Source organism: Medicago sativa, chromosome 8 (assembly GCF_051527215.1).
Source record: "Medicago sativa cultivar Bolivia chromosome 8, Bolivia_mono, whole genome shotgun sequence".
Taxonomy (NCBI): domain Eukaryota; kingdom Viridiplantae; phylum Streptophyta; class Magnoliopsida; order Fabales; family Fabaceae; genus Medicago; species Medicago sativa.
In genome coordinates this window covers 60,160,962-60,187,083 of record NC_140756.1, presented here as the reverse complement: position 1 = coordinate 60,187,083, position 26,122 = coordinate 60,160,962, and the positions used below count along the sequence as shown (strand labels likewise).

The 26,122-nt window shown below is 34.8% G+C and overlaps 3 protein-coding genes and 1 long non-coding RNA gene across 5 annotated transcripts; 1 reads left to right on the top strand and 3 right to left on the bottom strand.

The window, feature by feature from the left end:
- Window positions 1-2,285: 2,285 nt before the first annotated feature.
- Window positions 2,286-5,459, bottom strand: LOC146900111 (uncharacterized). Its single transcript, XM_085736906.1, has 4 exons — window positions 5,381-5,459; window positions 4,938-4,993; window positions 3,646-4,845; window positions 2,286-3,335 (listed from the first exon to the last, which is right to left on the bottom strand). The coding sequence occupies exons 1-4, from the start codon at window positions 5,457-5,459 to the stop codon at window positions 2,286-2,288; spliced, it is 2,385 nt and encodes a 794-aa protein (XP_085593032.1).
- Window positions 5,460-14,199: 8,740 nt separating this feature from the next.
- Window positions 14,200-18,110, top strand: LOC146900110 (uncharacterized). Of its 2 annotated transcripts, none has more exons than XR_015024061.1 (9): window positions 14,200-14,704; window positions 14,794-14,835; window positions 15,009-15,063; window positions 15,162-15,211; window positions 15,619-15,702; window positions 15,937-16,006; window positions 16,337-16,435; window positions 16,950-17,066; window positions 17,774-18,110. It is a non-coding gene; the product is annotated as an uncharacterized LOC146900110 (long non-coding RNA). The 2 variants fall into 2 exon arrangements; XR_015024062.1 differs by having other exon boundaries at window positions 14,453-14,704; window positions 16,337-16,460.
- Window positions 18,111-20,234: 2,124 nt separating this feature from the next.
- Window positions 20,235-21,157, bottom strand: LOC146900109 (uncharacterized). The gene has a single exon (XM_085738923.1). It carries the CDS (start codon window positions 21,142-21,144, stop codon window positions 20,404-20,406), a length of 741 nt encoding a protein of 246 aa, XP_085595049.1. The 5' UTR covers window positions 21,145-21,157; the 3' UTR covers window positions 20,235-20,403.
- A 3,373-nt stretch (window positions 21,158-24,530) lies between these two features.
- Window positions 24,531-25,622, bottom strand: LOC146900108 (uncharacterized). Its single transcript, XM_085738922.1, has one exon. It carries the CDS (start codon window positions 25,568-25,570, stop codon window positions 24,689-24,691), a length of 882 nt encoding a protein of 293 aa, XP_085595048.1. The 5' UTR covers window positions 25,571-25,622; the 3' UTR covers window positions 24,531-24,688.
- Window positions 25,623-26,122: the final 500 nt, after the last annotated feature.

Genomic DNA, 26,122 nt, shown 5'->3' with positions numbered 1-26,122 from the left:
TGGTTCATTATTGGTGGACAAATCCAATTGATTTCTTTCAATATGTCTAATTATTGATTATTGATGTTTTTTAATGGGTTTCAAGTACCCGTTATACTCCTTTAATAAAAAAAAATTCTTCTCATTAAAAAGAAGTATATACATTATGTGTCCTAGTCTTACATAAGATTCAAGCTAAACACTATGATTATTAGAGGTATATATTTCTAAGACACTTAAAAAGGACCCCTTTTTTACAAGAAATTTATATTTTCTTTTATCTCTTAAAAATTCTCACTTTAAAATTTTATTTAGTCCTATGGATTAATTATTAGAGGTGGCAATTAGGGCTGTCAATGAACCGAACCAACTCGACAATAGTTCGGAACTCGATTCGACAATTAACTCGTTGAACTTGTTTCATGAACCAAACGAGCTGAACTTGAGCTGAAAATTAAGTTCGTTAAATAAATGAGTTGAACTTGAGCTTTATATAGTTCGACTCGGTTGGTTCATGAGTTGACTCGATAATATATATGTACTCATGAGTTGGTTCATGAGTTTAGTAAAAATTAATAAAATACAAGCTTTAATATTAAAATACAATGTACTTGTTTTTAGAGGAATTATTTCTTCTTTTTTTATCAAAGAGAGGAGGAGGAATTATTTCTAATTTAATTAACAATTTAATAAAAGAGAGAAAGAATATCACCCCAAAAAAAAGGAGCGAAGTAAATAACAGACTTGTGTAAGATTTTAACTAGACATATGTGTTAAACTCAGACAGGTTCGATTCGACTCGACTCATTTCCAGCCCTAGTGGCAATTGAGTTCAATAATAGATCATCGATCCAATCATTTATTGATATAATCCATCAAATTTGAAAAATAAATAATTAATTTTCATGAACAACCAACAAAATATGCCGCAAATAGAAAAATACAAACGTCATCAAAAAACAAAAAGAGAATAAAAGGTTGCACCTCTAAAAAAAAGTTGCAAACACTAATAAGCAAATAAAACAAAAATCAAAACTCGAAATATTTCTAAACAGCTATGAGGATGAGTGTACAAAAATCAAATTGATGAAATAGAATGATCCTTTCAAAGAGGCTAAAAAGGAGTGCATGATCTTTAAGGTGGAATTTGATAAAGCCTACGATTTGGTAAGTTGGAGTTTTTTGGATTACATGCTTTAAAGATTCAACTTTGATGAAAAATCGAGAGGTTGGATAAGGGCTTGTGTGTTTTCGGATAATTTATCGGTATTGGCGAATGGGATTCCCATGGAAGCGATGACAATTAGTAGTGGACTTATGCAAGGTGATTTAACACCCTTTTGTATTAATTGGTGGAAGTTTGGAAGAGAAGTTAGGGGTTTATTGGATATTGTGGTGCATTTGGGATATTTTATGGGTATCAGATACATGTCTCGAAGGTATTGGTGAGCCATCTACAATATGAAGATGACACATTATTTATTGGAGAGGCGTGCATGGAGAATTTGTTGTCAATGAAGGCTCTCCTTAGATCGTTTAAATTGATGTCCAGTTTATAAAGGTTAATTTTTCCTAAAAAAAAGTCGGTTGTTTAGGTTTAATGTCAACCAATATTTATTATAGCTTGTGATGGGCTTCATTAATTGTATGGTAGGGAAGTTTCCTTTTATTTAACTTGGGCTACCAGTATATGCGAATGCAAGGAGGGCTTCATTAATTGCAAGGCAGGGAAGTTTCCTTTTTCGGATTATGCTTTTTGAACCGTTTGGAAAAAAACCAGGAACTAGGGTAATTCCTATATGTTTTTCTGAGATTTTAGTGAATTTGAATTATATAATCTGAAATACAGTAGAAATGGTTTGGGGACAAAATAAGGTGGGAAATAAATTCTCAAATAAAAAAGATCAATTGGATCAAAGAATCTAAATTAAAAAATAGGCATATGTCATGATGTATATAAAAAAGGGAGTTACTTTTTCCACCCTATGCATTTCCTAGCGCGCCCTATTTTTTTTCCAAATTTGCCCTCGGGAAGTTCTGGATTATATAATCCGGAATGAAGCAGTGCACAGAACTGAAACAGATTTGCATGTCATTGTGGTTTTTATCATTTTTTTTCAATAAATCATTATATATGTTTGTATAAAAGACAATTAACTTAAATATTATATCAAAAAATGATTATATATATATATATATATATATATATATATATATATCATTATGCCAAAAAAAATTGAATTTATATCATTACACATTTCACCTAATGATATACATTTCAACTAAACTAATGATATATATCTAATCTATGGTGCCGAAAGATCAATGGGACTATCATCCACTTCAACCTTCACACCAGGAGCAGGACCAACACCAACCCTCTCATCGGGATCAAGATTTTCAACAACGTACAACTCTTCATCATCTTCTATGACCTCAACACCCGCCGCCCGACATAGCTCATTATAATCTGCCATCCGGCTGACATATCTATCAGGCCATGTGTCTGCATCCTCTCGATGGTATTGTCTCCATAGAGCGGAGGTGGGAGGAATCGGACAACCATCCTTCAATTTCAATGCCATAAAATGGTTGTCATTCACATATGCCAGACAGATCAATGGATCGATACTTGGAGGCGGCGGTGGACCACATAGAGGGAAAAAGGTTTCTGATTTCCCAATGGACAACACAACAACAGTTTGGTTGAATTTCTGTGCGATGAGGAACCCCATATTCGGCATTGTCATCCATTTATCCGGTGGTGCATATCCAATACCGGCATAGGATAGAGCGTCCAAGACCTCTTTATACCGCCTATCATCATTAATCATCCTCCGATAGCGGGCATTTTCTACACTGATAAGCTCTTTGTAAAGGTTGTACTGGACTAATACGTGATCATCAACAGTCAAGTTACGCAGGACCGCAACTGCTCGGAACCCACAATGGCCATCACCGGGTACATCCGTAACCTTTTCAATAAAGCCATGCATCCAAATTGGGATTTGGTCTTTGTGTGGTATGCGGACTTCAACGGGTGATGTCTTCTTTGGATTTTTTGGGATTGGCTTAGGAGGAGTAGGAGACATGTTGCTTTTCCGTGCACTCTTTCTACTCGTCCCTGTTGACCGTGTCTGTGAACCCTGTGTTTCTTGCTCTTGGGAGTCAACAATCTCCCATAGGGAAGGGGACCGCCTTGTCGATCGAATGCTTTGCTTATCTTTCTTTGGAGCTCCTTTGGTGGTGACCTTATTTGGCGGTGGACGCATAGAGGTGGTTTTCGGTAAAACAAATTGTTGGAATTGTTCTTTCAAATGCACCTTCATGTTGTAATCGGCGTCCTTGAACCGGGCCTACAATGTGTAAAAAACTGTCATTATTGTTGTTGATGGAAAACAGTCAGAAACATGCATTCTGTGACTATTACTGATGCCTTCCGGATTATACAATCCGAAATACATAAGGTAATCCGGATTGTATAATCCGGAACTTCACGATACACCCTTTGCATGAGCCTTCAATGCACTTGCATGGGGCGTAAATGCTACATTTCCAGATTACATAATCCGGAATCCATCGATTATATCCGGATTTCACCAGAACAGAATACAGAAACAGAAATCCTGGGCAGAACATAAACTAACACAGTTTTGAAAAAAATACCTGGAGAATACCCCATTCTGGCAATAGAGAGATGTCTTCTTTTTGAAGCTTCGGGTCAACCTCGTACTCAAACCCCAACCTCTTCCAGTGGGTGTGAATTTCTTCCAAACGAATGGCGGTGTCGTTCTTGATCTTCAAAGCTAGCATACATGCACACGGTAATCCGTATGTGATCAAACTCAAACAACCACGTCTTGATTTATCCGTACCAATTTCAAGTGCTTTATTGTACTCCACTACGAGATGATGCAAAGCTTCCCTTGAAATGTTCCGGATCAACCTAGACCACAACACCTTGGCTTTGAACCGATGTTCAAGCATGATAATGCTCGTCTGAAACGAAGCATGTATTGCGGTATGTTGCAACTCTAGCATGTCATGAACGGATTTCCAGTTTGTGCTCAAATCACCCATACTACTACTCAGATACTTTTTCAACCGAGCGTGTGCAGATTCAGCTCTGTTTGTTGTAGTATTTCCCATATGAAGGTTTTTGTCAACCCAAAACCTCACAAACTTCTCCTTAACCGGATCCAAAATTGTCTTTTCAACATAATCCAAAAACTTGGGAAATTTTGCGCATACAACTTTGAACCGGATCCAATTATCAATATATGCTTCCTCCGTGTCGGAGTCCACAATATCCATCCATACAGCCATCACAGTCTTCACTACCAAACCAGGCTTAATCGCTTGCCCATTCTTGCCTTCGAGACATGTCACTTTGCAATCCACTTTACACTTTGCTCTCACATTTTGTCCAATGTGATATGAGCACAACAAAGTAGTAACTTTAGGGAAAACCTTTTCCACAGCATTGATCAAAGCATTGTCCCGATCAGTGACAACTACTTTGGGATAGAGATCTTTGGAGTACAACATCTCACGACACCTCTCAAGAGCCCAATAAACATTGTCTTGCCTCTCAGACATCATATAGGCAAAAGCAATAGAGAATGTTTTCATGGTAGAGGTGTTACCGACAAATTCAAGCAATGGAAGACAATACTTGTTTGTCTTGTATGTGGAATCCAACACAAGCACCGTGGAGAACGTGTTAACAAATGCGTTTCTTCTGTTGCCACCGTTATCGGATTTACCAATAACAGTGGAAAAACCAAGCTTCCTAGCTTTCTCCCGAACCCACTCCAACAAATCATTGTGTGTTGCAAACTTGTGTTTGGTGGTAAAATGTTCTCGCTGGTCAATACAAACAGCAACAACTGGGGATTCTCGGATTTGGCATTTTCGAAATCATGCGCATATTCAAGTAAAAGAAGCAGCAACACAACAGGAGGTTCATTCTGAGGTGCATCATCATTTGGGGGATCAACAGGAACAACCATGACTGAAAACAGTGCAAAACAGAGTCAGAAAATGAACACAGTTTCTGTACTGGTATTGTCCGGAATATGTAATCCGGAAAGCATGAATGCAGTCCGGATTGCCAATTCCGAAAAAGTACAGTGAGGATCATACAACGTGATCAAAGCTTAATCGCCTAAAAATCGACTAGGGAAAGGTTTATATACACATTACCTTTGCATTCAGTCGAAAATGATGATGTTAACCCCCCTTGATGGCTAGATTGCTGCTCCAAACCTTGATTTCGCCCAAATGGAGGGTTTTTAAGAGGTGTAGGGAGTGTTTTTTTGATAAAGGTGGTCTGCTTCAGCTAGGTTCTGGAGAACTATATATACCCTAGCTGTCCGGATTACATTTTCCGGAATTATACGTCTACTTTTCCCGCCTGGTTTGAACATAGGGCGTTTGAACACAGGGCGCGCGGATTTCCTCCTCCAGAGTACAACCATTCTGTCCGGATTATGTTTTCCGGATTGTATTTCACCTGACCAAACCTAACTTTCGCAAGTCTCATTGGGCAGGGTGATTTCAAACCTTTCGGATTATACGATCCGGATATTGTCCGGATAACATAGTCCGGATAAAGGGTATTTTGGTCAAAAAAATAGGGCGCGCGAGAAGGCCATAGGGTGGGAAAAGTAATACCCTATAAAAAAAAGACTAAGTAAGCCCAAGTGAAGCAAAACGTCTAGAAAATCTCTCTTTGGAGAGAGAAAAGTACATTTTCAAGCAAGAACACATGCAAAGGGGTATTCAAAGACCATTTAATGCTTTTGTAAATAATACAAGAAAGGCGGTATTCAAAGATAAGACAATGGTTCTGGTCTTAATTGGACAAAACCACTCAATATCCATGCAAGACAACATCAATATACATTAAGCATAACTCGACAACGTAAAACACATAATAAAACACAACATAATAGATCACAAATCAGACAAACTAACTTATTCATAGGTCTTGAGTCAAATCAAAATTTCTTAAATATTTTGGAAAGATCTGATCAATGAAGTGTCAGACCTGATTTGTCCTTTACTACTATAATATTGAGAATATGGTTCTCACGTCCTCGTCATTTCTGAGCTTCATTTGAGTGAACTGGATGCTTCCATCTAAGTCGCTCGATGAACATTCTACTCAACATTTTCTACCCCCATGTGTCTATGTGGTTGAGTCAAAGATTGATTTGGTTCAACTAACCCTTCAAGCTAGATAGTGTGACATCAACCCAAACCCTAAACATATTAGGTTTTCTCTCGTTGTAGTAAATTGTGGCTAACACATCAATTCATAAAAGTTTATGTGGCTAACAATATCTATAAGATAAGTGTTCATGGTTCTTTGTTGTGTTTTACAGCAAATGAACCCAACATCAGTTTATAAAAGTTTATGTGTGTCGTGGACCACATAATTTGTCGTTGCAACCTGAATCACAAAAAAAAAAACGTGCAACAATAGTTAACTACTGGTCTTATCAAGGACAATTAATTGTCGCTGCAGTAACGACATTTAACTGCCATTCCTATCAATTACAGAGGTAGAAACTTAAATTGACAGAAACTTAATTTTTTTAATCTAAACTATTAATATTAATGTTTTTTGGATTATGCTTTTTGAACCGTTTGAAAAAAAACAGGAACTAGGGTAATTCGTATAGGTTTTTCTGAGTATTTAGTGATTTTGAATTATATAATCTAAAATATTGTAAAAATGGTTAGGGAAGGCACGTTGGAAGCAAATAGGGTGGGAAAATAAATTCTCAAATAAAAAAAGGTCAAGTGGATCAAAGAATCTAAATAAAAAATTAAGCCCAACTCATAATGTATGGCTATAAAAAAGAGGAAATTATACCATGCACCCTTACCATTAATCTTTTACCCCTACTGATAGATCTCTGGCAAGTGCACCAAATACTATCGAAGTAGTAAAAATATCGATCCCACGAGGACTGTATTAATCTCAATTCGGCAATAAGGTTAATATTTAGGATGTGTAAAATATTTTGTTTGCCACTAGGCAGTAGATTTGATTTGCATAAAAATTAAATAAACAGAAAATAGATATAGTTTTGGAAAAGATAAAGAGAGATGAGATTAGGTCTTTCGAATCATCTATGTTCCCCTAATTGGTATGCTGCACCTATTCTTATGAATGATTTTCCAGTCCCACGATAGTTAACAAAATAGTCCTAATCAATCCCTTGAGTTAGGACCCTCCTCTTAAACTACATCCCCTAATTCCTTAGGTGGTCTAATAATCTTTGAAGGTTTGAAGCACGTTAACCTAATATCACTAATAAACGATTATCCATTCCTAGACTAACCATGTTTATTAGAACAATTCAATTATGTCTAAGTCGAAAGCTATGGTCAGTAGTCATTCGTTCTCACTAAATCATGTTTATATTTGATCAGGATATAAAAAGCATTAAGGACAATTGAATTGAATAAAGACTAAATAATTATTCACAATAAATAGAGTTTCACAGCATCATGTATCAATTAGGGTTACACCAGAATCATCTCAGACCTAATCTAGAGAATTAGTTAGACATGATAAAAAGAATTAAGAAATATAAATAAAAGAAATTACAATGATTTGAGAATTCCTTTAATTTGATATGCCTTGTTTCCTTCTTGCATGCGTTGAATTGAAGCCTTGCCTCTTCTCCAATCTTCTCGTAATGCGTGCGGCTCCTTTTCTTTCCAAAGAGTGATCCACTTGTGCCCAACGTGAATGAATTAGCAACCAATAGTGTGGCTTCTTTTATAATGTTTCCAAACCTAATTCCTTTCTTTCTTTCCAAGTTAACTCACGTGGTTTTTCTCTTCTTGGACCAACAAAGCCCATTTAAATTATTAATTCCATTGCTTCTTCACACCTCCTTTTTGCTCTTTTTCTCATGTTTGAGACTGTCTTCATCTTAAATAGGCAAATCTGGCCGCACCAAAATCGTATCACGATGCCAATAATCGTACCACGATTTGGCCTTAAACCCTAAAAATCCTTCCAGATCCATCTTGCAATCGTACCACGCCAGGAGGAATCGCACTGCGATTTGGCTTCTTTAAAAAACATGTGTTCTGACTTCAAAAATCGTATTGCGATGGTGAAAATCGCAGTACGATTGGCAGCTTGCAGTTGTTCCAATTTTCTTGCTTTTCTTGCTCTTCTTGCTGCTTAAAATTGCTTGTGAACTCAAAAATATCATGAAAAAGACTCTAAAAATAGTGCATGACTGACTGTCATCACAACCCCAAACTTAAACCATTCCTTGTCCTCAAGGAATCTACTTGCAATATTGACAATCGACAGTAAAATAACAATTACCTGATCAAGCGATAGTACCCAAAAGTTCAACACCTTACTAGCTAAAGATGAGCTAGTTTGACTTGTTTGCATCCACCAGTTCACAACTCCACGCAACAATTTGAATAGGGTTCACAGTCGACATGCAATCTACATATTACCATACACTTGAAAAGTTTCTAAACGTCAATCAAAATCAATGTCAATGCACACTTTGAGGTCTTTAAGGGTTATAACGGGGCTTAGGTGAAGGTGGGATAATATTTGGATAAGTAGGCTACACAAAATTTGAGTTAGGCATTCCTACGGAAGTTAAAGTACAAAATTCAATCCTTCATTCATTCACCTTATGAAACAACAATCAATGCAAAGGTACTAGAGAATATTTTTAACATTTAGGGACAATCGAGTTTGAAGTTACTCGGATTTTCAATGTTTTGTCCCTTTCTTTTCATCATTCATTTTCATTTTTTTTTTCATACACCATTTTTGTGTATATTTTCCATGACTTTCTTTCATTTTTGTTCTTCTTATTCTCTAGTACCCCCACCCCAAACTTAATTGGTTGCAAATTCCAATAGCAACCCCAAACTTAATCTTTAGCAACATCCTACAATGCTTTAACTCAGAAAATACATTAAGGGACAAGTCCTAAAGGTCTCTAGGCTTGTAATGTAGTTTGTCACCGAACAAAAAGTTCTAATCCTACCGGCTCAAATTGGTTAAGAAATGATAAATTCAACAAATTAAAACAGGGTAGGCTTCAAAAAGGCTCACAGGACCAAGCACTTTTGCCTCAGTGTGTAATTGACAAAGACCAATCAATAATAGAGAAACAATGCAAGTTCTAGAAATGTAGTTGCATGGAAACTAATCTAAATATAAGTAAATTGAAAAAACAAATTTGGCAATGAACCTTATGGCTGAGATTTCTGGGAGTATGTGACTACCTAGCAATGCCGTACACTTCACCTTTGAATCAAGTCACCCCTCCTTTAGAACTTTTGGAATACCACTTGAACAAATATTTGTTACTAAACTGGAAAAAGTCAACAAACAAGCAAATTCATCAATAATAAACAAGTTCAGATTCAATCACATAACAGGGGGATACAACTGAGTTATTCAAACATTCTGACAATTGTCTGACTCAACAATAAAAATAAAATACTGAAAATAAAGACATAATAAAAAGGATGGGTTGCCTCCCACCAAGCGCTTTCTTTTACGTCATTGAGCTTGACGCTTCAACCACTGTTAGGGTGGCAAATATGTCAGAAAGAACACATCATCCTTCTTCTTCCTCTTGTTTGGTAGGAATTCCATGAATTTGTAACAAAGAAGTAGATGCTCCCATGTGCTCACAGTTAAACCTTTGGAATTTAAGCTCTTCCACCTTAGAGAAGGACAAGCAACCATCTGCACACAAGTGATTTCCTTAACCCCTGTTTGTTCAGACTTCGGGAAAATGTCAACACTCCACACTTTTAGATTTTCTTCCACCACAACCTTGTGACACTCAATCTCCATCTGAACCAGCTTCCTCTGAGACTCATGTGCTTTCTTAACAAGATCACCACACTGAACATCAAACTTTTCAAATAAAACTTGATTTGACACCAAGAAATCATCTAAAATATTCTGAAGTTGAGTATTGTAATCGATGTTGATCACCTCTTTCTTCCCTTCACCATCACTACCTGGTTGATTCGCCTCATAATGACCACAACTCGAGATTTTGTTGTCCAAAATTTTGATCTTAAAAGATAGCATATATTTTTCATACTGCAACTTAGCAATCTCTTCTGTGTCATAGAGGAGTACCCTGTCTATCATAGCTGCAAAACTTGGATAAACTTTTCAGTAGCACAGTACAATAAGAAGAAAAAGAAGAGCATAAATCTTTTTTTTTTATAAATATATATACAAAAATATAAATGACAGAAATCCTAAATAAAAAAAACAAAATTGCCAAATTGAAATGACTCAACAGTCCCCGGCAACGGCGCCAAAAACTTGATAGATCTCTGGCAAGTGCACCAAATACTATCGAAGTAGTAAAAATATCGATCCCACGAGGACTGTATTAATCTCAATTCAGCAATAAGGTTAATATTTAGGATGTGTAAAATATTTTGTTTGCCACTAGGCAGTAGATTTGATTTGCATAAAAATTAAATAAACAGAAAATAGATATAGTTTTGGAAAAGATAAAGAGAGATGAGATTAGGTCTTTCGAATCATCTATGTTCCCCTAATTGGTATGCTGCACCTATTCTTATGAATGATTTTCCAGTCCCACGATAGTTAACAAAATAGTCCTAATCAATCCCTTGAGTTAGGACCCTCCTCTTAAACTACATCCCCTAATTCCTTAGGTGGTCTAATAATCTTTGAAGGTTTGAAGCACGTTAACCTAATATCACTAATAAACGATTATCCATTCCTAGACTAACCATGTTTATTAGAACAATTCAATTATGTCTAAGTCGAAAGCTATGGTCAGTAGTCATTCGTTCTCACTAAATCATGTTTATATTTGATCAGGATATAAAAAGCATTAAGGACAATTGAATTGAATAAAGACTAAATAATTATTCACAATAAATAGAGTTTCACAGCATCATGTATCAATTAGGGTTACACCAGAATCATCTCAGACCTAATCTAGAGAATTAGTTAGACATGATAAAAAGAATTAAGAAATATAAATAAAAGAAATTACAATGATTTGAGAATTCCTTTAATTTGATATGCCTTGTTTCCTTCTTGCATGCGTTGAATTGAAGCCTTGCCTCTTCTCCAATCTTCTCGTAATGCGTGCGGCTCCTTTTCTTTCCAAAGAGTGATCCACTTGTGCCCAACGTGAATGAATTAGCAACCAATAGTGTGGCTTCTTTTATAATGTTTCCAAACCTAATTCCTTTCTTTCTTTCCAAGTTAACTCACGTGGTTTTTCTCTTCTTGGACCAACAAAGCCCATTTAAATTATTAATTCCATTGCTTCTTCACACCTCCTTTTTGCTCTTTTTCTCATGTTTGAGACTGTCTTCATCTTAAATAGGCAAATCTGGCCGCACCAAAATCGTATCACGATGCCAATAATCGTACCACGATTTGGCCTTAAACCCTAAAAATCCTTCCAGATCCATCTTGCAATCGTACCACGCCAGGAGGAATCGCACTGCGATTTGGCTTCTTTAAAAAACATGTGTTCTGACTTCAAAAATCGTATTGCGATGGTGAAAATCGCAGTACGATTGGCAGCTTGCAGTTGTTCCAATTTTCTTGCTTTTCTTGCTCTTCTTGCTGCTTAAAATTGCTTGTGAACTCAAAAATATCATGAAAAAGACTCTAAAAATAGTGCATGACTGACTGTCATCACCTACAAATCACTTAAAATGTCAATTTTATCCTTTTATCATTTAACTTTTTTACCCCTCTTTCAACTTTCACCCAACAATATTTGCGGTACAGAATTTTTTCTCTAATTGAATAATTTCCGACAATCTTAAGTTAAGTTTTCCGTTAGCTTTCTAAACCAAAAAATCTGAGAGATGGTCTCTTAAACATTGGGTAAATTGCAGATTTCTTGAATACACTTACAACACCAAAATGAATCTCTCATGACCGATGATTGGACTGCAGCTATTTAAAATTCATATTTGATTGAATAGTCAAACACTAATTCATTTCATTGGTATTATGGCAATTGGGAAGGAAATGGCAGAAAAAACAGAATTAAAAGTACACAACAGATTCAACAATTTCTTAGATGTATAATTAAACAATTTGTGAGTATAACTTATACCCTATTCACATCCACAACGAAGGATGCCATGAACAGAAGAAATTGTGATCCTATATAGTTCAAAACTACTCAATTCTATATCTAGATGAAATTAATCTCCAAAATTACTCAATTCCATTTTCAATTGCAGAGCAAAATAGTAAACCGAAACACATGGAGAAGTTTTCCAGAATTTTAGTGGGGTGTAGTGACTAAAGTTCTGGAAATCTTTACTGGTATACAAATTTGTGGGGGTGAAGTCAAATGATAAAAGGGGTAAAATTGGAATTTTTATGGTTTATAAGGGTGAAAGTATAAGTGTAGGGGTAGAAGGTAAAATGTCCTAAAAAAGACTAAGTCAGCCCAAGTGAAGCAAAATGTCTAGAAAATCTCTCTTTGCTTCATTCGAACAATGTTTAAGTAACAATGACATTAAAGAAAATTCAACCAAAATACAAAACACATTCATCATTTACAATCAAATTAGAAACAACCAAATAAAAAAAATATTGTCTTAGTCACAGTGCTTTGGACTGTATCATCCATCTGGTCATCGGATATGTAGTGTCGGACAATATCTCAATAGGTATTTGTATATGTAGGTGCTTTGGACTGCCTCCTCCTGCTAGTCATTGTATACCGTAGGTGTTTGTATGTCTGACCATCATGAAACCCCTCATCGACCATGTTTATGCAACTTATGATGATCATCATTGAACAAGACTATCCTTAACATGCTCCTGCACAATGACTACCTCCTTATTAGCCGGCCTTGGGGGTTCTCCCTCAATAGGTGGCAGTACCTTCAAGTGAGATACCCGATAGAACCAGGCCATGTATCCTGGTGCGTACTGCCATGGATCCTCCAACATTGAACCCCAATCAACCTCAGGTATGTCGTACAACAAGAAATTTTGGAAAGCCTTAACTAACTGCGCTACACCAAGAGCAGGCAGAATCGATAGATGTCTTGGAATGCACTACACATGCCAGCACTTCTTCTTCACCGGCTCTATCAAGTGGCGGTACACCTTTCTTCGACTGCACATAATCCCACCCGAGTACTAGCATATCTCTTCAAAGTCATACACCTCCCGATGATCATTGTATGGGTTAAATATGACTTCATCCACATTCAGACAATCAAGGATCGATCTGTAGGGCTCCAGTGAAGTGTGTCCCCTCCTAGGAATAAAGTGGGTAGCGTGTGGCATGTATGGTGAGTATTCTCGATGCACCTTATATGAAAATAAGTTTGTGTGATGCTCCACAAACCATGACTTAAAAAACAAACACAACTATATATATAAAAACATATTGTAATTGAAAATATAAAATCAGAAACAAAGATAAAATCAATTAAATTATTAAAGTAGAATTAATTACTTGTATTAGGGTAAAGTATCCGCCCATCAAAGTAACTGTGGACTTGGTTGTCTCAGATATATAATGGTACAGATAACACATTTCCACCCCACCCCATGACTATTCATGATGTGTGTCTAGCGTGTCAAGATCCTGCAGCGCCTCAAGAAATATCACATCAATGTGATTGTTGCTTTTGTCAGCGAATATTGTACATCCAATAAATGGAGCAAGAAAACCCTCACTGATAATTTCATATAGTTATTTCTCTCCTCCTCTCTCCCGACTACATTTGCCAAGTTAGTTGACTTGATGAGGCGCTCGTCAAATAAAGGACTTCAGCCATGAAATACTTATATGTACACCAGTTTTACAATTAAATTATAACCTTAATGATGGTTGAAACCGACCATCAACTTTTTGTATATATTTTTATTTAAGAATAGAGTTAGACTGTAAGCAACACTCTCTTTTGAACACTTTTTCTAACACTCACTTTCTTATTTTATGAACTTTATTGAGTGAACTTTATTGGTTCTAATCAAAAGTTTATATATCATTGTGACAAATGATCATGGGACTTATCACTTTAAAGTCTTGACGTTTCTTCCATCTTGTATATCGTGATTTCATATCTTGTATTTTTTTTTTTTTTGAAGCAATATCTTGTGTTTTTTGTTCTTGTTCTCTTTATAATCTCATTTCAGTATTACTTCAATTTCATATCTTAATAATATACAAATGGGGAACAATTTTTAAGCCACTAATCCTAGGTGTCAATCAATCACATCATTCTTGCCACGTCACATTAAAATACTACTTTTATTTTTACCATTTTAAGCATTCAATCAATCATAAACATTAAAATATCATTTTCTCTTATTTTCCCTCTTCAATTCAAAATTCAAAATTCAAATTCTCTCAATCCCTTTTTTCCCTCCTACTTTTTCTCTCTTATTCCTATCCAACATATAATATTTCTCTCATTCTATTTTATTTTTTCTCTATCATCCCAATCTGATCCTCTACATTCTCTCTCTTCAAGCACAATTTCATTCCCCATTTTTGGTTTCTCTCTCTTAAATTTGAATCTCATCTTCTCTCACACTTCATTACTTCCATAATCTCTTTTCCATTCCTTCTCTCTCGCGACCACACTTCCTCTCCTATGTCACCGCCGTCGCTTCGTCGGAAAAGAATACAGAAGCAACGCGCACCACACGCTGGAGGTAAGAACCATTCTATTTTGTTCCTTAAATCTGACATGAGATTACTTCTTACTCTACTAAAGTGTTTTTTTTTTTGCATGTTCAATCAGAGATTGTTCCGCATGAATTTGAGGATGAATTTGTGAAAATAGGTATGTAAGTTAATTGTATTAAGTGGAAATAGGATGAATTTGATGATGAATTTGTTGCTCATGAATTTCATGAGTTTTGATTTCACTGGATTTTTATAATTCTGTTTTGATATATGAATTTGTTGCTGTTTTAATTTTTTTTTTTTTTGTGTAATAACTTGGATATATGAAAGCAATCTTAAAGGAGCAGGGGTGAAGTCCAATTTGGGGAAATCCTAAAATCCAGTGGTAACAATAGATATATATTGGATTCTGATTTTTATTTCTTTGTTGATTTCATAGATATTGATTTGTTTGCTATAACCATGTTAATTGTATTATTTCAGAAAACAACAAATAATTGAAAATATCTTTTCAATGTGGCTCAAGTAAACAGGTTAGATCCCTATCCCTATCTTTACAATTGGTAGTTATATATCATGTCATTAAGGACAATATTGGGTATGTTTGACCATTTTGTGTTGGCCATATTTTACAAGAAGTATATTTACCTGAAAATTTGAATTTGGAGAAGTATATTTACAATATGATTTAGTTAGCCGAGCTCTTAGTTTTTTTAATGAAGTATTAACTATGATAATGACATTAGATTGTTATTGAGTAACTTTTCAACATGGAGTTACTGCTATTATTAGTAATTTTCATGGTTATTTTTTCATGGCTTTTGGTGCTATTGGAGGTTATATGTTTCAATCCTCTCATGCGTATTATCATTGGTTTTTCCCTTTTGTAGCAATTCTTCTATTTTCTCTAATCTCATTTTACATTCTTAATATTTTCAAGTTAACTATGACATGATTGATGCCCTAGCTGAGTTGCATGGGATTCTCATCAACACTGTCCACCACAAATCAACTATTGGATAAGGTATTTTTATTCTCATCAACTTTCTGCCAAGTTTTGCCCTTATTGTTTGGTTTGTTTTGATTGTTGAGACTCACTCAATGCTTTTACGTCTAAATCCATCCGGGATGATTTGATGCTTCAATCTCATATTTGAACTAAATCCATCTGGAATGTTAGAACTTTTTTTATTCTGTGATGTATAGTTCAAATTTAATTTAGAACTAATATATGCCCTTAATGTTGTTTTTATTGAAGGTTTGTGAAGGAATTTCGTATACATATGTTGAAGATCAACAAAATTGTTGTTCTTGATGCTCTTAAGCAAGTAAGATCAATCTTATTTTTTAATTTACTTATTTAATTTTTCTTAATTAATTAGAATTAGATTATTATTTTATGAATGTTGAATGAGTAAATGAAGTTAGGATTCAAAGGTGGTTGGTTTGCTACCTTCTTATAGAGATACATGTTAATTTAGTGGATATTCACAAATTCTATTTAACTAGAGAATTTCTCCTTACTGTTTGGTATGTTTTTGGAGTATCCTATAGAAGCAAAACTATATGAGTTTGTTTCCTTTTTAATGACCTGAAATTTTCAGGTCAGATTCTTATCATAATCATCTTTTGAACACATCAATTTTTTCAAATTGAAGGAGGAGAATGAAATTATTTGCCAAGAACCTTGAAAGCTGTTGAACTGGAAGTTGTTGAAGGATCAGTTGTTGTATATTATGAAGATGCCTCTGTTGAGTGTAAGACTCTTCTTTTCCCTTTCAGGTATTTTCTCTTTACTTTGTTAGGAAGTTGTTGTAAGCACAATGATTGAACATTCGATTTCCTTTCATCTAGAAACAAGGGATGTTAACACATCTCACACTATTAAATGAAAGTCATCTTTACACTGTAAAAAAATATATTGGATATTCCTTACTCACATTTTTTCTTTGTGGCGAAAGTTGAGAATATTGTTGCTTGAATGTTGTGATTTTGAAGTCTTATGTGCGATGCATTTACTCTCAACTAACTGAGTTAGTTAAATTAATATATACCTCTTCATCATTATTAAATGAGATCCTCTGAAGTTTGGACAATAAGTATTGTCGTTGAAGATGTAATAGAGGCATATATCAATGGTAAAAGAGCAATTGAGTTTCAAGCAACTGTTATTATTTTTGTATATTCTTCTTACACGTGAGCTATAGAGTATTTAACACGAACAGCCCTATGCATTTTTTATTTAGCTAACTGGTTCTATGTTGATTACAGCTGGTGGAGTTATAGCTTTTTTGACCATTCATGAAATGCTGCCGATGACTTTTGATGATTATGGTTAGAAGCAATTTCTCAAGGTTGTATATCATGGAAGATTGTCATGTCTGTAAGGTAATAATCTAATTTCTAATGAAATTTTATGACAAATATTGTATGCTGCAAAGTGAGGAGAAGGAAATTTTAATGTGGAGACGTGCTATAGAGTCCCACATCCGGATGAGATAAGACCTTTCACAAGAAATAATGCATTTTTTAGTTCTTAATTATGCAATCATTTCAACCATTCTTAGATACTTTGTTCTGGATCAAACTGTAGTTTCATATTTTGATTGCAATAAAATGTGTGCTGAAAAATCGACTAAAAGTGTTGAAAAATAATACGTGGTTTTGTAGTTATTTTAAAAGATCTAATGCCCATGTTTTAAGATGTAGTTGACATCGACAACATATACATGGGCAACTAAGGCTCTAAACAATTTGATCCACAATTCTTTTAGAAGAAGTTATTACTTAAGAAATTCCCAAGTTAAAACTATTTTTTATCATTTTGATACTTTACTGTTATTTTTAAGACTTTGTTGTTGTTTAGTTAAGATTTTTTGACCACTTATTTTGTATTTTGAGGACTACTTATACCATTGATTTTGAGCACCATAATTTTCAGATTGAACTAAGTATTTTGAGGACTACTTTTGTCATTTCAGAATAGTACTTCTTCATTTTTTGAAGGGTCATTTCGAAATCGTACTTAACATGGTCTACTATAATTTGCATATTGTTTGGAGGAGATACTTAACATATTCTACTATAATTTTCAGATTGTTTGGAGGAGCATTCACATTCAAAGGAGCTGAAAGTAGCATTAACAATGAAAGGATCATTCAGATTGGAAACATCAACACCGAAAATAGATGCAGATTATTTAACTATTGTTATAAATCTTATTATAAAGCTTTTCCAAAATGTATTATATAGCTTTTCCAAAATTTAGTGACCCTTATTTAAAAGAATTTGATTTAGCTATTAACTATTGTTATTAACATTTTTTTGTTGTAAAGATATTGTTATTAATATTTGTAATCAATATATTGGATATGTTTTAATAATATATCCAATAAATCTTATTTACCAATAATCTAAATTTATATTCATTAATATTCTTCTTTTACAAATATATTTAAGCAACATATCCAATACGGGAGGCTATAGGTGTTTAATTTAAGTTCAAGTTTTATATTTTTCAAACATGGGAGGCATAGGTATTTGATTTAAGCGGAAAACTTTGTCTTTCTCAAACACCTATAGGATATAGGTATTTGGTTTATTTGTCTATTTATTATAAGTTTTATATGTATTTTAGGTTAAATTACGTCATGGGTCCTTTAAATTTAAGGTTTGTAACATATTGGTTTTAAAGTTATTTTGGTCATAAGTCCTTTAAGTTTGTAAACGTTTTCAATTTAGTCATTATGTTAACCAAACGTTACAAAAATGATGTGACAGTTAAATGTATGATGTGACATGTATCCTCACCAGACATCTTAGAGGACTTACATGTTAGAGAAAACCAAATTAACTTAAAGGACCAATCAGCTACAATTTTTTTTGCTAAATGCCATGATTTTTGTTTACCCATTCATTAGGATAATTTCAAAAATATCACCCCAAGGAACACGGGAAGCTTAAGGAATCATCTTCCGCGTAGTGTAATTTGAATCAGTAGTAATGTTAGAGAAACAAACTATTCTTATGGGTAATTAGTATCTTTCATTTATTTTGCAGATAATTTTGGAGCTATGCAGGGGTAGCAAATGCATTGTCTACAAGGGCCTGTTTTGATTACTTTTTTCTTATATTTATCTATATAATTGTTTTGAGCCATTGTTCGATTCATTTGATGATTAAAAGTCATTAATGTGGTACCGAACTAAAATGGTGTGGTGGATGTGGTATTCGTTTTATTTATTAGTTATTACAAGATAACTATATATTCAAATATATATGTATGTCAATGTGTTTTATATATTTTGTTATCGTGTTAAGTGTCAACAATTCAACGCACTACAATATACCACTTTTTGCCCGTGCGTTGCACGGGGCAAATACTAGTATAATTTCATATGTGTAACTTTTCAACGAGAACAAAGTTTGTCTTTTAATTCTTTCTTCTTTAATATGAATGTGCCAGGGTGAATTCAGAAAATGTACCTAAAATTACCATATAGTATGCTTTGATTCAAGCATTGTGGTTACAAAACCTTAACTTATGACTTGATATTGTCGACAACATAGTTAGACGACTTAGGATTTATTGTGATAACCGTAAAAGACCGTCTACTTATCTAAGAATAATAAGTACTCCAATGGTATTAAACACATGAATTTGAAGTATTAGTCAAAGAAAAAGTGCAAAAACAAAAAAGTATCATTTGAGGTATACATTTAATGATAACGGATTCGTTAACAAAGGTTTTCCGTCAAGACATTTTGGCTATGTTTAAAGGATCGACATTATAGTCAAGTCCTTACAAACATGATGATAGTATGATCTGTGTATATACATGTATGTTTTTAAAGTTCGTATAGTATAATCTTCTAAATTCAATTAAAGTTATGTTTCACCTATTCTTGTTTATCCATATTATAAGGTCTGCATTATTAAATGTCATGATAGGAAATGTCTTTGAAAAGACATGAAAGAAACCAATTATACTACATACCTCCATAACTTCTAATCAAATTATGCTCAAAATCTTAATTTTAGAACATGCCCCTGATTTTATCGGAAAAAGCTTGTTTGCTGCCTTGAAAAAAGTTGCTTTTATAACAAAAAGGCAATTCAAAATGATTATACTCTTGCTTTCAAATGTACCATGGATTGCCATATTACCTATGACTGAGTAAATTTTACAAATTAGGACAAATTATATAAAGAGTTTTTTTAAAAAAAAAATTCTTATATAATAAACTTAAGTGTTAAATATATTTTTAATTTCTATAAAGTTATATTTCTCTATAACTATTATAGAAATTGATAGTGTCAAAATAAAACTGATAAATTTATCGCTAAAGAGACAATTTTCTAAATTTTTGTTTTTCTTACTTTTTATAAATGGATTTGTTTGAGATGATTAAAAACATACTATTTAGATAGTTTAAAATAAAATGTACTCAAATCATTCAAGATAAATAAATTTTTTGGAGTAATAAAAAGCTCTCACATCCTTACAAGAGGTTCTGCCCCTGCTAGCATAAACCAAACATAAACAATCACAACTCTTCAAGACCAAGGCATCAATTTGCATTCATTTAACACTTCACGTACATATAAAGATAAATTTTAGTAATAGTTTATAAGCATCCTCCTAACCATATCTTATTGTTGTTAATATTATAGTAGTTAGGAGGAGCTGGGCATTCTTTCAGAACATTGAATTTCATCATAAGCTCAAGGATAATATCCACCGTGGCCGCCACCTTCGCCACCTCCAGCACCACCACCATATCCACCACCATGGGCACCTCCACCACCTCCGCCACCTCCAGACCCACCACCACCACCTGCTGCTCCTCCCCCATATCCACCACCTGCTCCTTCACCACCACCATATCCGCCTCCATGCGCTCCACCAGCACCGCCTCCTCCACCACCTCCACTTCCACCTCCACCTCCGTATCCTCCTCCATGATCTCCACCATATCCACCTCCTGCTCCGCCTCCTTCCCCACCTCCATAACCAGCACCCCCGGCACCACCTCCTCCGCCTCCACCACTGCCACCACCTCCGCCACCAGCATAACCACCTCCATGTGCCGCGCCTCCACCATACCCTTCCCCACCACCTTTTCCAGCTCCTCCACCATATCCACCATCTTCAGCTGCACCGCCACCACCTCCACCTCCACTTCCTCCTCCACCACCGCCAACAACAGCATCATCTCCATATCCAGCACCACCACCTGCACCTTCACCTCCTCCAGCTCCTCCCCCATATCCATCTACACCACCATGTCCTCCACCTCCACCTCCACCACCACCATAACCTCCACCTCCACTCACACCAATGTCACCATGGAAACCTGCACCAATGGCATGATGTACACCAAAGGTGAGGAGTGTTCTAGCGGCAGAGCATATGCCTAAACCTAACAAGACAAAGAAAAAAATACTAACTTTCGAAGTTGTCATTATGGAAAATGTTGAAATGCCATATCCTTGAGATGGGTATTTATAGGAATCAATTTGGGATGAGATTGTAAAAGTGCGTTTTGTGCTGTCCCATGTAGTAGAAGTGATGATATGGATATGACATAAATTGAAATCGAAGGTTTGTTTCTATAGTGCACCTTAGAAATTCTTTGTGCCTAGAGAGTGGCCCAAGCACATGCAGAGAAGAGAAATGTAATTGTCCCCACAAGGTGGGATACAAACAAGTACATACTCACACTATTAGACCAACTGTAGTGTGATTTTGCTGTAACCCATTAGCTTGATCTAATTCTCATTGTGTTGAGCAAAGAGCTTTGTTATTTTTATTTTTTATGGGAAATGTTAATGAATGTCCTAAGGACACTCTTTAAAAGATCGAAAATAGTAAGTTAATGATCTTGAAACTTTTGAATTTGTATGTTAAATACATTGAAAAATTTAAATGTTAAAACCTTTTTAGTGAATAATTTTCTAATTGAGAATCTTTAAATAGTGTTCTTAGACCACTTGTTAACAAAACCTTTTTTATGCGCTTTGTTGTTGTTTACCTAATTTCCCTTATCTCATATCACCTTTAAAACGGACACTAAATCGTTTCGTTTCTATATTGTGCTTATTTATATATTAATTTTATTTATTGTACACAGTTGCGAAAAGACGGACACTCGTTCTTTTTATTGCACTGACATTTGAAAATTATGAACAATGTTTTTTTATGAAATTTTGATTTTGATTAAAAGTAAAAATATAAATATTTTTTGCTTTCAAATTATAACAAATCAAACTAATTATGATTATCTATCTATTTCAATGACACCAATAATATAACAAAAAAATATAATCTAAATTCTTTTTTTTAATGACTCCGACATCAATCTTTATATAGAAAAAGTTGTTTAAATGTATAATTGAGATAATGAAAAAGTAAATATATATATATATATATATAGACACACACAAATATAGATATAGTTTGTTACACATTTTAACGGATAAAGGAAAAAAATTGGATAAAGTAAAAACCAAACATAAATTGAGCATATGAGGTGAGTCACTTTTTGTTCGACAATTTTGCTCTCCTGATTATTGCTATTATTTTGAATATTTTTTCAGATTGTGTTTTTTAATATTATTAGGTATTCTTTGATTTCTCTAAGCCTACTCATCCCATTAAAGTTTAGTTTCTATATACTCATTTTGTGCTACAGGGATTCCCTATCCAATTTAAGTTATCTTCTTCAATTTTGGTATGTTTTTGTTCAACAGGTTTCTTCAAGGAGAGGAACGATTTAGTTTTTCCTTCTATAAATCCTTGATCATCACACTATCCCTTTTACACAACTCACTTCCATGTATCTATTACTTATCCCAAAAAACGAATCTCTTTATAACAAATATTGCAAAGAAGCATAAGGTAAAGCTTAAATTCAAAAACACACATCATGCGAAACTCTTCCAAGTATATTTTTTTTGTTGGTGTCCGGGATTCAAACCCCATTTTTTTTTTTTGGTGTCTGGGATTCAAACCTCGGACCTTGCATATATTATGCATTGTCCTTACCAACTGAGCTAAGCTCACAGGACTCTTCCAAGTATATAAAACAAGATAATTTTATGTTCAAGTTTTTTTAATTGCCATTTTTAATTCTTTAATTGTTTTTTTTTTTGTTTATTGAAATTTTAATTAGTTCACTCTATCTTATTTTTGGCTGAATCAAGGGGAGACAGATATCAAGAAAACTCGTAGACATACCAACTATGTTGGCACCTCACGTGATTTTCATCCTATGCCGCCGATCCCTTAAAATAATATTACTATAAAAAAAGGATTTTTTTAAAATCGTTTTAGTCCTTTATTTTTTTAAGAATTGATGTTTTGGTCCTTTTGGCACACCAAAATAAATCAAAATAGAGTTGTGTTATTTGAACATCCATTTATATGACAACTTTTGAGACAACCAAAATTTTACAAAGAAAATGAGGTATTGGCATAAAACCAAAACAATAGAGATAAAGTAAAAACATAATATAAGTATGAGAGATAAAGTTGTCACAAAAGTTATCAAAAAATAGTTGTTCAAATATCATTTCTTATGACGTAATTAACTTTGAAATTTTACTCTAGTTACTCAAGAGAGTGTCAAACGGAATTGATTTTCAATCTACTCTAACCATACATGTTTTCTTGAGTAGTTGGTTAGTTTTGTAGGGTAACTTACTTATATTTAATTTTGAATATATGTGCAGACCACCATGAGAGCTTTTGTTAAAGCTTTTCAAAGGCAGCAAGATAATTATATGGATACTTTATGAATTATATAGATGATGCTTTGCAAGAAAATCTCCAGAATACGGGGAGCGGATGAAATAGGAGCGGATATTATCACGAGGGAGATCATGATCGAATTTGCTTGAATATTATGATAATTAGTTTATTCTAATTTTCTAGATTGTAAGAATATTATTTAAATATATATGATTTTGTACGAAAACTATTTATGGATTCTACAAATTGTAAGAATATTATTTAAATATATATGATTTTGTACGAAAACTATTTATGGATTGTACAAATATTATGATGATATGTTGTTTAATTAATTTGTGTCTTATTAAATATAAATTTTATTTCTTTAATTTACTTGTGTTTAATTAATTTTATTTATTTAATTACAATAAAAAAGTAGGAAGGCATAAAAAAAAGTGTGAAGTAGATTACTGGTGGAAAATTCCGTCAGTTTTGCAGATATGTCTAAACATTACATAGGGATTATTTTGCCAGTAATAATTTGACAAATCTGATAAGAACATTACTGAGAGATTATTCCACCAGTAGTTATCGGCGGACTTTTTTGTCAGTCATTACTGAGGGAATTAATCTCTCAGTAATGTTTTGTCATAAGTGTTTCGGCAATACTGAGGGATAATTCTTCGAGTAACATTACTGACGCCAGTATTACTGAGGGACACCAATCTGTCAGTAATGTATATTACTGAGGGATATTTTACATTACTCAGGGTTAATTTCCCTCAATAAAAGCCAAAATTCTTGTAGTGAAATAAGGACTAAAACATCACTCTTTTCGATAAAAGGTAAAGGATGAAAATATATTTAAGCCTATTAATTTTTTAAATTCCAAACAAATATTGTGGTTTAAAACCACAATTTATTGTAAATGAAATTAGAGTTAGGTCGGGCCCATATTTGTTTTTGATAGAAATTGAGCTTAGATAAAAAAAATGACATATATTTCTTAAGTTTTTTACTTTAAATAATAATAATATAACAAATCAATACTAGCCGATCGCATCCACGAGTTCAAAAGCTTAATCTCAATTATCGAACCAAACTTTGCGGGTTATAGTAGTGAGTCAACTTGCATTCATTCAACATTTAACGTACATGCAAAGATAAATTTTAGTGGTAGTTTATAAGCATCCTCGTAACCATATCTTATTCTTGGTATTATTATAGTTAAGAGGAGCTATGAATTCTTTCATAACATTGAATTGCATTGAATACTCAGGGCTCATATCCACCATGGCCGCCACCTTCACCACCTCCTATACCACCACCATATGCCCCTCCATGCGCACCTCCGCCACCTCCGCCTCCACCAGAGCCACCACCTCCACCACCACCCCCAGGTGATCCACCCCCATATCCACCACCGGTTCCACCACCACTACCGTATCCACCGCCATGCGCTCCACCAGCACCACCTCCACTTCCACCTCCACCTCCGTATCCTCCTCCATGATCTCTGCCATATCCACCTCCTGCTCCACCTCCTTCTCCACCTCCATAACCACCACCTGCTCCCCCCGCACCACCACCACCACCTCCACCTCCACCACTTCCACCTCCCCCTCCACCAGCATATCCACCGCCATGTGCTGCACCTCCACCATATCCTTCCCCACCACCTTTCCCAGCTCCTCCACCATATCCACCACCTTCAGACCCACCACCACCGCCTCCACTACCAATTCCACCTCCCCCTCCACCAGCATACCCACCGCCATGTGCTGCATCTCCACCATATCCTTCCCCACCACCTTTCCCAGCTCCTCCACCATATCCACCACCTTCAGACCCACCTCCACCTCCGCCACCTCCAGTTCCTCCTCCACCGCCTCCTCCACCACCAACACCTCCATATCCTCCACCACCGCCAGCACCTTCACCTCCACCAGCTCCTCCCCCATGTCCATCTACACCACTGGCAGAACCTCCACCTCCACCACCGCCATAACCTCCACCACCACTCACACCAATGTCACCATGGAAACCTGCACCAATGCCATGTTCTACACCAAAGGTGAGGAGTGTTCTAGCGGCAGAGCAAATGCCGAACCCTAACAAGACAAAGAAACAAATACTAAGAACTTTCGAAACTGCCATTGGGAAAATGTTTGATATCCCACAATTGAGGTTTTACTATCCTTGAGATGTCTATTTATAGGAATTCAGTTGGGCCAATTAGATTGAAAAAGCGCGTTTACTTGGTGTTGTCCCATGTAGTAGAAGTAATGATATCGACATATAGAATGATATCTTTTAAATTTGTTTCTAATAGAACAACTAAGAAATTCTTTGTGCCGAGAGTGGCCCAAGCACATGCAGAAGAGAAATGTAATTGTCCCCACAAGATGGCATACAAACAATTTCATACACTGTTACACCAATTGTAGTGTGATTTTGCTGTTTCCCATTAGCAATATCTTATTCACATTTTGCTGCGCAAGAGCTTATTTGTTATTTGAAACCTAATTTCCTTTATCTCATTTACCACTTGCTTCCTAAGCCTTTGATCTAAAATTTCAGTAAGAAAAGCTTTAAATATACCTACTTTAATTTGATGAAATTATTTCTAAGATATTTCTCAATTGATGCAAGTTTTATCCATAAAAAAGAAAGAAAAAAGATACCAAGATTGTGAGTGCATGTTCCCTT